The following is a 16,982-nucleotide window of genomic DNA, read 5'->3' on the forward strand; positions in this document are numbered from 1 at the left end:
ATGTTGGAATTGTTTCCTGTCTCTAATGGGGTCACAGATACGTTTAGACCTGTTGACAGGGAGTAGTTTTCAGTATTGTCTGATACTTACTACTGCTTGTATATTTACTTGGAAAGGGTTTTGTATCCTGAACCAGAGCTAAATGTGTGCTCCAGAAATGCTTCACATACTGATTTTACAGTACTGTGAAGGAGATTGCTACAATAGTTTTAGTATTGCCATTTTTTAAATTTAAATTTACATACCAATTACTGTATATATGTTATTTAACCATACTTAAAGAAAATAGCCCAAAGGTGCTTATGGTAGCTGCTGCAAGCATTCTTGCCAACAGCTGTCCATAGACATCTAGTGTACGCACAGTTTACCACAGCTCATTAAATGTATTAGATATTAAAGATTTTAACTGTTTGCTTATCCTGAAGTACTAAAACCCAACTACGTGGGCTATCACAATTATAAGATAACCAAACCCCGTCTGTCCACAGCAGCAGAGAGTCTGTATGTAAGTTTATGTTTTGAATCATAAAATTGTAATGAAAGTATTTTATGGTAGGATCCCCTCAGTCTCAGTTTGAGCTTCAGATCTGTGACACAATGATCCAGGCTGTGCTGATCTAAAGATACCACTGACTTGATAAAATCATGTGGGTACTCACAACTGGAAATAGAAAACCTAAGTTTTGCTAGGGGATTGCAGGTGTAGCCTGTGGTTTGTAAAGATAAGTGAGATACCACAAACTGAACAAATTTAAATCTTCTGATTTTGCACAGAGCACAGCACTGGTGACAATATTACAGCTTTTCCAGTCTTAATAAAGCCATGTCCCCTTTAATTGATTTAGTTATATTATCAATCTCCTAAATTGCACATGGCATGCAGAAAACTGATTCTTTCCCAACAGTGATATTTTATGAGATTGCCTGTGGATTTATAAATAGTCAGAGTGTTTTAAAATGAAACCAAAATCCAAAGACTGAAAGGAAGACTTTAGTAGAAAGAACCTAGTCATAAATTATTGAAATTAAATGTTCTTCATACATTAAATAATAAATTGTAGTATTGATTAATGCAATGAGCAGCACAATTCCATCCCATTGCTCCCATATTATTGTCACTTCAACCCGAACTTCCAATTTTCACAAGTTTCAGCATTTATCTTTGGAACTGTCACCTGTCATGCTTAATGAAACTAAGTGACAATTGTATTTCTTTTGGTACGTTAATATAATTAGGGTTTTTTAAAATCTAATTCAGAGTTAAAATAAATCACAGAACTTCATTAACTGTTGCAAGACAAGAAATCCAGCATGCTGCTTTTTTTTCCTAAAGTACTGCAGGTTGCCTTACTGTTACTTTGTCTCCTTTAATAAATATTGATTAGGATTAAATACTTTATAATATATCTTTTTCCATTCATGAGTTCTAGGCATCCACCTTCACAAATGAGGATAAATGTATAATCTCATGGTCTACTGTAGCATATCCTTCACGCATACACATTGTGAGTGCAGTTAACTATGAGTGTCTAGACAGATACTTAGACAAACATCACTGTACATGTACAGAAATATGTTGTGTCTTTATAAAACATTTACTTTCTTGGTTTTTTTTTCAAATTCCCAAATTGTGTATTTCCCTGCAAACTGCAGAGCAAATTAAAGTAGTATTTCATGGGCTGCTGTATCTATGGGTCAAGATTCTGATTTTGTTTGCATCAACGTGAGGCCAAAGTCACCCCACTACTCCCAAGTCAACTCACTCACATTGAAAAAATGAGATCAAATATCTTGTTTTATTTTTAAAAAGTATTATACTCTCTTTTGTCATGGGAGCTTGTTGGTGCTATCTGCCACTTCTTATTCCATAGAAAATCTCATAAAGGGAAAGACAAGATATTAGAAGCCATGATGTAACAAGAGAGAGTTCTTTTTCTTGTATTATAAAGGAAAGAACATCATAACTTTTTGTTCCTGCTTACCCTCGTGTTTTGCCTTTTCCAGCTACAGTTTTATAAAAAGAAAATTCAATCGATGATAAATTAGATGTTTCTTCAGAGTTAGGGGTTTGGTACTGATATTTCATATATGGCACCAAGCACCTACAACATGACCTGCAAAATTTTCATGTTCTCACAAGTTCTTTAAGGTTATTACAATGATAGGCAATAATACACTTATTGAATACAAGCCCCGAGTGCTCCTTCGCATACATTTCCAGATGTGAATTGCATTTTTTTCCTCCAGAAAATAAGACCTTGCTGATGTTAAGGTGTTTTGAGAGAGCATTTCAATAACCCTTTCCTGAATTTTATATGATTGTTTTTCAGAATTACCCACAAATAGTAATACGAAGTGGCAAGATGCAGTTCTGGTGAGAAGTATTTAGTGTTTTAGGCTGAGAGTATGGGGTGACCATAAGAGGAGCGGCTCCCATTTCCAGCCTCCAAAAAAACATGATGCCGTGGTGGCGAAAAATGGAGTGGGCTCAAACTTTTCATGTCCCCACTGCAAGTGGCAAATGTCTGAGAAAAAAATGGCAGTATCATTTGTGCTACTCCCTTGACTTACTCTTTAATTATATTCATGTTGTAAACTAATTAAAAGTATACCTTTTACCCTAAAACTCTGATGCCAAATCTTCTTCAGGCTGTTCAGGCTAAATTTTCAGCTGTGCTTGAAAATTTAGCTAGATTCTGGAGAGTACTGGATCAAGCTCAGGGCTGGTTTAGCACTACTACATTAAAAAAAAAATCTGACTTAAAAAAAATTTATTTTACTAGCATATCAAAATTGGACAAAAATCAAGGACCTGGTCAAAGATCCAGGACTGTAACACCAGCGATTCTACAGTGAAAGCGCCCATGCCACAATTGCTTAAACTTTATTTTGCAGTAGGTCCTTGTTTTCAGAACTTTGCTTTTATTAGAATAGAATGTATTAAATTGAAAATCCAAATAATTTATTGGGAAGATGTGCAGCTCATTTTGGAAAACAACAGAAAAGTTCTTACTTGGTTTTTTGTTGATCATTGATGATCAAGGTGATTTATAACCTGCTAGCATTTTATATCTTGAAACAATCTCTAGAGCAGCTAATATGTTAGTATTATAGAATAATTGAGTACTAACTATTTTACCTTTATTTACAGTCATAAAAGAAAAAACCAGCTCAGACCTCAAAATAACTGCTTGTATAAGTTTACAGGAGCCTGCTTACAGCTTTTATAATGTAAAACAACGTTACATAAAATTATACTTTAATATTATAGCTTTTACAGCATTTTCATTAATACTTTAAAATGTTTGACACAAACCACAGACGACAGAAAAGAGAAATGAAGGAATTGGTACAGTATAATAGGCTTCCTCACTAAACTAAAATGTAACCATTACTTTTAAAGTGAAAACACTATAAGTCCAGTGATTTCACATCCACATCCACACATACACATTCTATCTCTGATATGTGGCAGATATTACACATATTAATGGAGAACATAATTGGGTCTTATTATTCACTGTGCAGGACTGCATCCCCATATATGTGACCCAAAAGTACCAGCTCTAACGTGGATTCTCTGAATCTAATCTCTGTTTTCTGATTTTACTAACATTTTAGCTGAAGTATTATTATAGTCATGCATAAATATTTTGTTCTTTTATGGTTGGTAGTTTATACTTGTCATTAATTGCCAGAATTCTTATCTGAATATTCGTTGGAGTTAATGTCTCTGTGGTGATACCAGAACTATAACATCTCTTTCAGTACTGCTTATTAAAATAATACAACTGAAAGTATTTTAAAACTAATACTCAGTATGATCACTCTGCAGTCCATGAAAAGGTACAGAGAATTTCCTCTTATGTCTTCCTAGCTGTTTCAGCAAGACTAAAAAATGAGGAAAGGAACTGGGCAAAAGCCAAGTTGTCTGCATGTTTTCTTCCAGTTCCTGGGGAAAATCAGTACCTTGTGACCAGAAATACAGAATTATACCAGTCCTGGACTCAATATTTACATTACTTTCATTTAGCTAAGCAAGAAACCAAGGCAGAAGACTATGTTTCTTTAATTCCTGGTTTTAGACAAATAAGGGTGCATTTTTTTTCCATCTTACTTGCATTGGTTGCCAGGATGCTCGTCTGTCAATGTAGAAGAACAATAACTTTTTGATCCACATGAAGTTTTGTAATCATACTATTTTGTAATTTGAGTTCTGTCCAATTTAGAGACTTCTAGGTTCCTGGCTGGCAAACACCCCTGTTATTTTAGGCAAATATACAAACAATATCATGACAGTTAACATTACTAGTAGAACTGACTGAGGTTTATTTTTATGTTTGTTCTTCCTATGAGCTGTATTTTACATGTAATATTCAAATGAGCATTTGATGCTAAGACCTTAGTACAGTCATTTACATGGAGGCCTAAATGAAAAATCAGGAGCAGGTATTCAGACAATTAAATAAAACATTGATTATAATTATCAGAAAGAACAAAGAGAAGAAAAAAAGACCCTATAATTTTTTTTTTTACTTCAAGAAAACTATAATTCATACAATTGCTGCAATACTGGATACTTTTTTCTTTGTGAGCTGTAAAAGTATAAGTGAGAACTGACTGTGCAAGATGGCACAGTTGTCAGTGAGAAGCATGAGAAAATAAACTCTGCTTGTATGTATAGCAATGACTTTTTATCAAAGATTTGATTGTGCATTCAGTATTATGGACTCAGAATATGCAAATGCATTCTACTGTTAATACACATTCACAGCATACATGATAGTGATTCCAAAGGAACTGTTACAATATATGCTGTGAATATGTATTAGGAATAATAAAAAATATGTAAGTAAGAACATCCTATATTACGAAAATGCAACACAGAATGCACAATATTTTTAATACTCCTTCATAGTGTAATCCCTGGCAGCTCAAAAGGAGCAACTGTACTGCGTATTACACACTCACATTGAAGATGCACAGAATTAAATAAATGTTTATAGATCTCTTGATGTGATACCATGATCTCACACAGCAATAAACCATACAGTCTTCTGTTCCTCCGCATTATTTATTCTATTTGTAAAATACGCTTGGTTTAGTATTTTTCATTTCAATATTATCTTGGAAGGATTGGCTAGGTATCATATGGAAATATTTTTATTCTTGTGGAATTTTAGATATGGTATTTTTGCAAATATCATTTGATATTGGCAATTAGTTTGATACTGCTGAGAAAAGGTAATGTAAATTTCATGAATACTCAAAATTGTAAGGAATGTGCATAAAATACTAACGTAGAACAATGCCATATCCAGATACTACTCAGGCTGCAGAAGAAAAAGGAGTCTTGCTAACCTAAAAAACAAAACAACAGAAACACTGGGCTAGGGGTTTTTTTCTTGCCATAAATACAGCCTCTAGAATTGTTATGACGAAAGGCTTCAGGTAAATTCATTAAGTTATTCTAAACTTACTAAGCCTCCATATAGTTCGTATCACAACATTCTGTGTTCAGTTAGACACACTTTTTGATCAACGTTCCCTTAAATTTCCTGTCTCATTAACTCAAAATATGCTATTGTCCACCATTTTTCTTTGCTAAGACAATCTTTAGTGTTCGGAATAATCTTTAATGCACTAAAAAATCAGTATAGTTCAAAATGTTCACTTTTGCTGAATTTCAAGTTTCTTCCAAAGTCCTATATATTTTTTTTTAATTAAGGTGCAATATTAACTCTAAAGCTAACAGTTGAATTACTGAAGTGAATATATGTAAATAAATTAACTGTTGCAATCCAGCACACTTAGTTGTAATTGAATAATGAATATTTCTTCTTGACTTATAGGACTGCAATGAATTACTAGTTGACATTTTGTTGTGATGAAATGTCATTTTGCATGCCTCAATATATGATCTGTTACTTTTTCATGTGAGCTCTATTACCTGCTTGAGTAAGCTACTTGCTTGAGCTTGCTAAGGAAGAGCTGAAACTACTGTAAACCATGCCATGTGATGTGTTTCACCCTAGGAAGGATAAAGCTTGTTGAGCTGAATTCATCTTCATGCAATTCCTTGGATTTCACTGGAGTTAAATCAGAAATGATCTCAGGATATTTTATTTGTTTTACTTCATAACTGATCAATTTTAATGAAATCTTTGCCACCCACATAGAAAATATTTTACAGAAACAAAATATTTTTAATACTATTCTACTTGCTGTAAACAGAAAAAAATTGGAGAAAAATACCTTTTTGTATTTTAAATTCACGTTTACGCCACGTTTAATTCTCAATTGCTGGTCTGAGCCAGCACAAAGCAGTCATTAAGCCTCATATTCCCTTTCTCCTCACTGTGGAGTCCATCCTGTGGCAGAAAGACATCAAATCTAGACAAGAATCACTTATGGTAGAAAGACTTCTTGCTCCCAGGGTAATGTACAGCATTACTGGAACCAATTGCTTTTCTATCAGAGAATGCATTTCTTTATTCCATTTCTGGTTATGGAAGGCGTTAGATCTGTATATCTCTAATTTCATTTTAGGCAACCTACTGCTTCTATGTTTGTGCTCTGTGGAGGTAGATTTCCTTGGACTAGGAGGGGTTGGTTGCTCTGTTCGGACCAGCTGGTGTCTATGGTGTCATCAATCCCATAACACTTTAGTGCTGACAGTTGACATGGCTTTAAACAGGATGTTTTTGAGAAGGATAACATACAAACCTGGCCATGAACACCAAGAACCAAAAGCACTCCAACCCAGGCATGGTAGTCACCTTCAAATTCCCTTTTACACTGCTTTCATGCATGTTCTGCATGTATTTCTGATTTTGATCTATGTTTTTTAAAAAACCACAATTTGTAATCTCCACTTGTAATTCCGTTATTTTGTTAATAATTTGAACTTAACTTCAAGTCTTTTCTTTAGCCCTTTTAGCCATAACAGGCTTCCCATTTCAGTGTTGCCCCACTATAAAATCCTCAGGAGAGAGGTCCTGCCATGATCTAATACCGAAAAAAGCTATGAAATGTAGAGCAATACACATGTTAAAAAAGCATATTACAAAGCTGAAAATCACATTCTTAGGCATAGCAGAAAGCTAACTTGAACTCACAGGTACTAAGGCACAAGTAATCATCACAAAAAATTTTTACTAAATATTGTCCATCCTTCAGAAACTTTTAAGTGATGCAGAGTGTTAAGAAGGATGCGAAATGTTTCCAGTTTCCTCTGGAAACATCTTCAGTTCCTGCTGATGGAAAGAAGTCAGCATAAGCTAGAGTAGCCTTGAGAAGGGAGAGGTAACTGTTAAAATGGGGAGAAAATTTGGGTACCTACACCTGCATTGATCCATAAGTAAAAGTTATTGATCACTCCTCTTCACTGTGTAAGCAGTAATATTTTTAATAAAATATTATTATTTGAAGAGTTATGCACAGATTTTGTACAGCGTTGTTAAGATGAGTAACATTGCTATCCAAAACTTCCTTCACAAGAAACTATCTGATACTGGAAAAAACCTCAAAGACTAAAAGTTTGCCTTGGAAAATTCAAGCTAGAACTATAGCTTCAGTTCAAAATAATGTAAGTAAATAACATTTGCGGCTGTTAATTTTGGGATATTGTGGGTTTACCCTTAATAAACAGCTTAAATGTTTTTAAAACTCTTTCTTTCAGTGACCAGTCTATTTTGACTGGAGGTAATAACTATCATATGGCTTGTGTAGCAGCTCAGATTAGAAAATGGTGATGACTAATTTTGCCTTGAAAACATATTATTATATTCTGCATTTTGTCTGCTTTTACTAGGAAATTGTTTTACAGAATTTTTTTAATAAGGAAAAACATCTTGGAGTTTTATTTTTGATTTTGTTTTTTCTTTCACGAAATTTTTACCTGCCTACAAACTATACTTGCCTGCAAACAGCTCTGGAGCCTATGACAAAAGGATACAGACCTGTTGGAGTGAATCCAGAGGAGGGCCACGAAGATGAGGGCTTGAGCACTTCTGTAATGACAGGCTGCATGAGTTGGGGTTGTTCAGCCTGAAGAAGGCTCTGGGGAGATCTTTTAGCAGCCTCACAGTACCTAAAAGGGGCGTACAGGAAAGACGGAGAAGGACTTTCTACAAGGGCATGTAGTGATAGGGCAACGGGTAATAGCTTTAAACTAAAAGAGGGCAGATTTAGATTAGATATAAGGAAGAAATTCTTCACTATGAGGGTGGTGAGGCACTGGCAGAGGTTGCCCAGGGACGCTGTGGATGCCCCATCTCTAGAAGTGTTTAAGGCCTGGTTGGATGAGGTTTTGATCAACCTGATCTAGTGGAAGATGTTCCTGCCTATGGCAGGGGGGTTGGACTAGACAATGTTTAAAGTGCTTTCCAACCCAAACAATTCCATAATTCCATGATTTAGAAGTGTTTTGAGCTTCTCTTCATCTGTCTCAAAATCTGCCATTTATGGTCTAGAAGACCATACCTGAATTTTATGATCTAGCAACAGAAGAGTATATTGGAACATGTATGTGCAACAACCTATAACTGGTTTGTTGTAATAAGATACATCATATCTCATATTTGTAGCCTACTTGGAAGGCTGCTGATGTTAATGTCAGAACTGCTACTTCCTGAGAATTTTCAGTAACTAGAATTTCAGAATGATATACATTTTAAAGGAAAGTAATAAAACAATTAATTTAGACTAGTTATGTATTTATCAGAACTATGCTGTATTGTCAGGAAGTGCTGTATGGTTGGCCTATGCCAATGAATTTTGCCCATCTGTTCTCTCTCATTAACAGTCACTACATCTGAACTCATCTTTTTGCAATCATCCCAGTCATTGGAATGTAATGTATTGTGAGTTGCACAGTAATTTTAATGTGCTATTTCAGTGAATTGTGCTTTTTGTATATTGAATTCTCTTACCTTTTTTTAAAATTTGATTTTCCTTAGCATTATCTCCCACGGCATCGGCTACAATGTGGCTATATCAGTTGAAGATCCTCCTCCATTCATTTACTTACTTTAAACTCTACATAGGCTGTCACATAATTGAAACTTGGCAGGATGAACTCATCCCATCATCTTTTTTAAGAAGATAAAATGAACACCATGTAGTTTGCCACATGGGTTTCATAGATAAGGTTTAAAAAAACCCAAAACAAACACCAGCCCTGGATGGCATCTGCTCCTGATAGATATTATTATCCAATGAAATAGTTTGACAGCAGGGTGTGGTTGGCTAAATTATCGCTCCTCCCACTCTCCTCTGCTATGTTTCCAGTTTCAGAAAGAAAAATACAAGCTTGTACATTGAGCATGAGTCATAAGCTCTCTTCTGCTACTGACTCACTTGGGAGTTTGAGGTAAGTCATTCTACCTTATGTCTCAATCGCTCTGCCCCCAGGACAGCGAGGAGAGGAGGCACTATGGAAAGTTATGTAATGTTTTCATAGATGAGAAGTGTAGATATTGAGACCAATATTATTATTATTATTCAGTACAATAATAACTTTGTGTGCCTGAAATGGATTTTTCACATAGCTTCTTCCCCACAGAGCACATTCTTTTTCCATTTTGTCATGAAAAAGTTTAAAGAAAGACTATGGTGTAGCAAGGTACATGTTAGGTTACTTAAACACTTAAAAATACAGTATTTCTCAGAGGAAAACACATTAACCTTACATAGCATTTCTTATTAATTCAATCACATCGTTCTCTTTCGCACTAATAATGACTGATAATAAAGCTATACAAGTGGTTCAAAATTACTGATGACTTCTGAAATGAGAGGAGGCGTCTCATATAGAAATAGTTCCTTTTGAGGTACTAACACTACCGTGGTTGGTTTGCAAGCATTGAAGGGAAATGCTAAACTTTAAGAAGTGCACTTTCAATACCTGAGCATATTCCTTAGCACTTATGATGGCAAAATAAATTATGTCCACCAGTTATCTTATGTTAGGATGTGGATACTTTAAAACGTTGCTATTTTGCCTTCTTACTTTTGTTTTCCCAAAGATACCCGATTGTATGCAACATACTAGTAAAATACATTTACTAAACCACAATACCAAAAAATCTACTTGCTAAGTTTTAAGGAAATTACATTTTAAAGATGAACACACTTTGTTAGAGGAAAGTGATCTATTGATTGTAAGCAAGGCACAGCATGTGGCTGATGGACACCAGCACACACCCAAGCAATAACTGCAGTGCTCCACGGCGTGGGCAAGAGCAGAGCATGAGGCAGGGGTCCCACCTGAAAGAAATATATTTCCAATCTAGAGAAAGTACAGTTAATGCTGCTTGGCAGGTGACAGTGGAGGAAGGAGCTTGCTCTCTTGGGCTTAACTTTTGAAAAACGCTTGTTCTAGCCTTCCTTCCAGTACCTGAAGGGGCTACAAGAAAGCTGGGGAGGGACCGTTTACAAAGGTTTGTAGTGATAGGACGAGGGGCAATGGGTATAAACTGGACAGGGGCAGATTTAGACTGGACACAAGGAGGATGACAGTGGTGAGGCACTGGCACAGGTCGCCCAGGGAAGCTGTGGCTGCCCCATCCCTGGAGGTGTTCAAGGCCAGGTTGGATGGGGCCTTAGGCAGCCTGATCTAGTGGGAGGTGTCTGCCCGTGGCAGGGCGGTTGGAACTGGATGATCTTTAAGGCCCTTCCAACCCAAACTATTCTAGGACCCTATGTTTGACCATCCCGTCCGCCACCGTGCGCGCTCCCCGCTGCCCCCGCCGGGTGCTGCTGGAGGCGCCCCACGTGCTCGCTCCCTCGCTCCCCGCCTCCGAGGCGCAACCGGTTGCGGGAGCGGCGCCGGCCGGGGGCAACTTCGGAGCCAGCTCCTGCCCGGCGCTACTGCCGCAAACCCTGCCCAGGCACGAAAGCCTCCCCTTTCCGACTCTTTTTTGTTTTGTTTTCCCCTTCTTCCCTATTTCTGCCGGGCGGTTTTCGCCCTCCCGGGGCAACTCCGGCGGCTGTCGGGCGGTGGGACCCGCACGGCCCCCACCCCCCGCCGCGGTCGGATGTTTCATTGTCCGGAAATGATGGAGAAGGAGTGACTGCGAGTGGCGGCGTGTGCGCGACCCTGCCCGAGGCGGGGAAGAGCCGGGGCGGCGGCGGCGAGGAGCTTCCCGGGGAGGAAATGCTGGGGTAGGGCGGGCCGTGCTCTACCGCGCCGGGCGAGCCCCCCCGGACCCCCCCGAGGCCTCCCGGTCCCCCCGCCCCGCGGCCGCTCGCAGAGGGGGGCGGGGGGCGCGCCCGCTGCCGCCGCCGCGATACAAAGTTGCCGGCGCTTCGTTGCTGTCCCTCCTCGATTCCCCTCGTCCCCGAGCCGTGAGTTTTCCGCGTAAGATCCGTTAACGAGCCCTTCCGTTTGCTTGTTCCTTCAGGGTCGCGTGTTAGTTTTGTTGGAGGGGGGTGCAGGCTCTCTGTTCCTCGGAGCGAGAGCTGGCAGATGTCCCAAGTGAGAGAACCTCTTCCTCCGGGGCCTGAAGGGCCAGAGCGAGCTCCGACTGAAAACAGCTCTTTGATCTCTCTCCCTCGAGGTAAGTTGCTTTAAAGTTTCTCTCTAATTGTTGCGCCTTTTATTTGAATGATGCGTTTACTGATTTGTTTTGTGTGTTTTAACCTCTCTTTTCTTGCCCCCCTTCCTCCACCCCCGGGGTAACTCTGTAACACTTTCACTTCCACCTCTTTTGTTTTAACCAGAAATTCCTATGCAGAAAATAAAAAAAAAAAAAGAAGAGGAAAAAGAAGAACTGGTGTCAGCACTGATTCTTAGTACTTGAAAAACTGCAGTCATTCAGGGGCAGATGCTGCTCCTTAAAAATAGCTTTCTTTTTCTCAGCTTTGTGTTTGTGTTTAGAAGCTCTTTCCTGTAAAGCTCTCCTTCCAGGTCTTGCAGTAAAATTGAGAAAGGCAGATCCAGGAGCAGAAGTGTTGTTCAGGTTGGTTCACTTTGCTGGTTTTGTCTTGGATTACTCTGTGATGTTGCAGCTAAAGACAGTTTCTGAGAGTATTAACTTGTTCCATATCAGCTGTTCAAAAGATTGTTTAAAAGTACATTAGTCTTAAAGAGAAATTCTTTAAGTTATGTCTTATTTGCCTTTGCACGGAACACATCTGTATCTCAATCACCTTCATGTAGGGGAGTTTGACAAGGTGTATTGCAGGTTATCCTCAAAACAGGGAAGTGTATTTTTCTCCTGAGTCCTGCTCTGTGAAGATGAGACATAATTATTTGTTTTCCATTTACAGCTACAGCTTTGTTTCCCAGAGTTCTGACAGGAGTTTAAAAAGTCTCTGAAGAACAAATAAGCTTGTTCAGAAACTGTAACTTTATTCATAAGTGGTTAACTGGAGCACAGCCTGGTAACACAGTTGTGCAACTGTGGATTAAAGATGCAGTCATGTTTTTGTAACTTGGAAAATCAATAGCTGTGTGAAATCAAAGTTGAAGACTCATTTGAGAAACCAGAAAGTATCCGTAGCTAAGTAAAAAATGTTCTGGCAGGGAGACTTATTAAATTGGCTTATACTTATCTTATTGTCGTTTTTTTTCCCCTAGAGAATGACTCATAACTTCTAAACAGTAACAAATAATAATAAATAAGATTAGATATAGAAGATCAAGGATGTAGAACAGAACTGTTAAAACTGTGGGTTTGCCAGAAACATCAGTATCTGCAATACATGTTTATTTGCAATGTGTTGGTTTTATCTGCCATGTGATCATGTGGCCATGCTGGTTAAATGCTGCATGGTAGACCATACATCAAAGTTACTGAAGTTGTAAGTCAGTGAAACAACTAGCTTGGAAAGTGGTCTTGTTCTTACAGTGTCACTTCAAACTAGGTTTTTGCTGTGAAGTCGAGTCTTATGAGGTTCCATTTTCTAAGATTTTTCAATACATGCCCTTCTTTTTATGAAAAATAAGGAAACAAATTGTGATCTGTCCACAAACGAGTTATGTGCTGAAAAACTGAATGACACAATTTCAGCTCACAGCTGTTGAGGTGGGGTATTATAAAGTTACTTTCTTAGGGATCAGTAAGGTACAAACAAGTGTAATATATTGATCAGATTTGCTTACTGGCCACACCTCTCGAAGCATATGTTCAATTTAAAAAACTATGTATAGTTGACAGAAAGACAAGGCTGTTTTTTTTACAGAATTCAGCATTCAAATACATAATATTTATTCTAATTAATTTAGATATAAGGATAACTGTGGATATTTGTTTTTTTCTAGCCTAAGCCTGTTGGGGAAATGGGGGTGGAAAGAGGAAGAGGCGAGTTCATAACATTTCCAGCCTATATTCCAGCATTTCTGTTGTCAGCTTTGCAGTTTGTGGTTACAGGGTAAGGTAGTCCAAATATTCCAGGACTGAAGATCTAAGTTAGTACGTCTGGGACTTTCAACATCCCTTACTTCTTTTATACTATCCTCAGGACATTCAAAAGTACACTGACTTCCTTAGAATTTGGTGATGATTTTAAAATCTGTGGTTGAAATTCATGTTATTTCTGAAAATAAGGTAGAGGTGTTTGGAAAAATCTGCAATAATTTGAAATGACTACTACTTTACTTAGAATCACCTCATCGTATTTATGTGATGACTCCATATATTTATAGTGAGATACTTGAAATTTGTGTTCACCTAGGAATAAAGATTTCTTAATTAGAAAAAAAATGGTTTATGTTGTATATATAATAAAGTATTAAGTGAATTCTAGTGGGAAAATTTTTGATTGGTAATACCAAACTTTAATGTTCTTTCTATATTTTTTAAATTAGTATAGATACCTTATATCCTTGGAACAAACTTCTCTTATGTAGTCCTGTGAGGTATCATGGAAAAATCCAGATCCTTAAAGTGCTCCTTTTGCTTACTGTCATGTGCATTCAGATACTGAAGCTGAATTTTATTTTTCTATGAAAGGAAAACAAACTTCAATCAGATTTTAAATATTCAACAAATAACTATCCCACTACCTAGTTAAAAATAAGACAAAAGTAATAAAGCGTAGGTAGACTGCAGGGTTATGCATCAGTTGTGGATGTGGTGAAAACTGTGGATTGAAACATAGTTTGCCTCACAGGTGTGGCATGCCCTGGATTTCACAACTTATGTTTGTTTGTATGTTACTTTAACCAACATGCTCTCTGAACACATCCCCTGTCGCTGTTCTTTCTTGTTAGTTAATCTTTTAATTAATGCATAAATATTAGTGAGATTATTGGACTTTGCCCCTCCACAAATGAAATTGTAGGGTCTTCTGTGGCAATGTCAAGACTCCATTTCAGTCTTTAAATCATTATCCGTGCCAATGAAGCCTGCTGCTCTAAGGTACAGACTACAGGATGAAAGTTTTAACCTAATTTCTGCAAACATCTAGTTGCTTTTTGCTACATACTTCCAAAAGTGTAGCTCTACTTGTGCACTTTTGTTCAAGATCCTGGTCATGCCATGTCTCTTCTCCCGTAGCCCCAAAGGCCTTGGAATCAAATTATGACTACTTCTACCTGTGTGTTGTGTAATGTAGTCAGTGAGCAGTGTCATCTCTATTCTCAGACCACTTCAATTGGGCTGTGATTGAGTATTTTCTCCACTGGTTGGTACCAAAATAAGGTCTCTAAGGAAGGAATGTGACAATTAGTGACCATTAGCCTCTGCTTTAAGGAAGATGTTTCATATGTTAGAGTTGATATACTGGTTATTACCTGGATTATGGGTAAATGTTTTTTATTAAATCCTCTGCACTCGAATAAACCATGGATTACAAGAGAGAATTCAATGAACACAAAACTATATTTACAGTACCAGTCCATGTTTTAGAAAATGTAGGACTGTCATCTATGAAGTATTTGGAATGTTTTTACCTTTGCTTCTTGGTGATCAAATGTAGCCTGGAATAACAAGTGAATAATGTTTAGCTTTCTCAATTTAGGAGGAAAATCAATAAAGTAATAATAAAAAAATACTATGAAACTGAGACTGATAATTGCACTTGAACTATAGTAACTTTCTAGTAACTCTTTAGATGATGGAAATCCACTAGAATTTATTTTTTTAGGGTGGTGAGGAGGACGATGGGGAAATCTAGTAGAAATATAAAGGATCACGTTCTGTAAGTGACTGTTTTTTTGGGTGCAAATGATGTCACTGTTGCTGGATGGAGATGCAGTTCTCATTTGGTGTCTGAAGAAACCATATTCATTAACTAATACTTCCATTCAGAAAAGTAGAAAAAAGCATGTAATCCTTTTCATGAATGTGATTCAAACCTCCATGTTTTCTGTGCTTAACTGTTTTCATGATGAGGAACACTAAAGGAACATGCTGGCTAGATGAGGCAGGGTGACAGAAAACTTACTGCAGGGAATGTTTTGATATTCTTGAGGCAACAACAATTACTGTCACAATAATTACTGCATTTACCAGCAGTGCCTCAGTGTTATGAGTAATATATTTTTATTTTAACGGTTAACCAGTGCACTCTGATTGCTCAAACTTACCAAATACTGTCTCTATATTTGTGTTCCCACTTGCAATCTGACAAGGGTTGAGTAAATCTGTGCTAATTTGTTTTGTTGCTGTCTGTCAGTACTAAGGTATTTATTGAACGTTACTGACTAAAATACCTAAAACTTGTATAAATGTCTAACTCTGATTTGTCATAAAAATATACTTCTGCTTTCAGTTTCACATTCATGCCGTTCCAGTTAAGTGATTCATGTCCATATGGGTGTGATATACTTGTATTTCATTGAGTTGACTGTTAAGTCTTGCGTCAAATTTGAAATACTTTTGTTCTGTCCCATAGGCTAATTTTATATCAGAATAACTCTTCTCAGTTTTCATTCCTGGCCCTCAGACGTCAGATTTCTCTTTGTTTTAAACACTGTTTTTTTCCTAATAAGTAACATCCAGCAATGAGTGTGTTATGCGAGTGTTTTCATTTGAGTCAGCAATGCAGTTTTGAAGTAAATCTCCTGTTCACCCCTGCTTTGGTTTGCATTGTGGAGTGATCCTAGGGAGTGACCTGGACTGGATTGCTTTTGGACAAAATAGTCGGAGAGATGCACTGCAGGAATATGCCCAATGCACTCCAGCCACTAGTAAGCCTGCAGCCTTTGAGATTAAATCTGAGAGCTAGTCCAAAGAAGAAAGCTGCTGGTACACATATAAAGAGGATTGTGTCCTTCAAATCAACTCTTTCACTGTACAGGCCCACTTTTACTGGCACGTGCTGTTGCTGTTACAGCCATAGCCACTGAGTATTGCTTAGCACTCACGTGAAACTGGTTTTGTACAGATGTGAAACATTGTTGTATGAATGACATAAAGCTATAACTGACCACATGAATATTAGTGTCATTATTTGTGAGAAGAAGCCATTTTCACTTACATATTTGAACTTTTTAATGCATTTAATAGCGCAGAATACCTATTTCCGTGTTGATATTAATTTTTTATGTATCACGACTGAAATTTGACCAGGGTTGTTCAACTTGTACTACATCCATAGTTGTTCCATAGCTGGCACTTGGAATTTCTGTGTAACAGCTTTTCAAGAAGGTCACTTGAATTGCTCTAATTTTAAAAGACTGATTTTTTTCACTGGCATTTTTGAGCCCACTGAAAGCTGCGATGAGACATTTAAATGAAAGCCACTGAAGTGAAATTTTAAAAAAGTCAGTTATTTTAGTTTTAAAACAATCAGACATCTAAATGAAGGCTTCCAACTCCATAATTTGAAGATTATCAATATTAATTAGATTGTACAACCAGTCATTAATGAAATGACATTGTTTCATGCAAATCATGAACTGGAATAGGCATTCTGTTACACGAATAGCACAGTTGAGCTTACTTGTTATGTGAAATGCCTAAAAGTTGTAGGCATCTCATGAAGTATCTAGTGGGCGTGACTGTTAATGGTTGCATTATGAAACCTGGTAT

At 37.4% G+C, this 16,982-nt stretch overlaps 1 protein-coding gene across 5 annotated transcripts in view; it reads left to right on the top strand.

Moving 5' to 3' along the window:
• Window positions 1-9,231: 9,231 nt before the first annotated feature.
• The window catches only part of MDFIC (MyoD family inhibitor domain containing), a 53,551-nt gene continuing 45,800 nt past the window's right edge, over window positions 9,232-16,982 (top strand). For 2 of the 5 annotated variants that reach the window (XR_008450501.1, XM_054070419.1), the window contains exons 1-2: window positions 9,233-9,373; window positions 11,406-11,561. Coding sequence is in view for 4 of the 5 variants with exons in the window: in XM_054070419.1 (XP_053926394.1) it covers window positions 11,471-11,561 (91 nt within the window). In the remaining variant the exon portion in view is untranslated. Of the gene's footprint in view, window positions 9,374-10,778; window positions 10,893-10,981; window positions 11,167-11,405; window positions 11,562-16,982 lie in introns of those variants that run through there. The other 3 variants (XM_054070442.1, XM_054070435.1, XM_054070429.1) reach the window with 3 other exon arrangements.

Source organism: Cuculus canorus, chromosome 1 (genome assembly GCF_017976375.1).
Source record: "Cuculus canorus isolate bCucCan1 chromosome 1, bCucCan1.pri, whole genome shotgun sequence".
In the NCBI taxonomy this organism is placed as follows: Eukaryota; Metazoa; Chordata; class Aves; order Cuculiformes; family Cuculidae; genus Cuculus; species Cuculus canorus.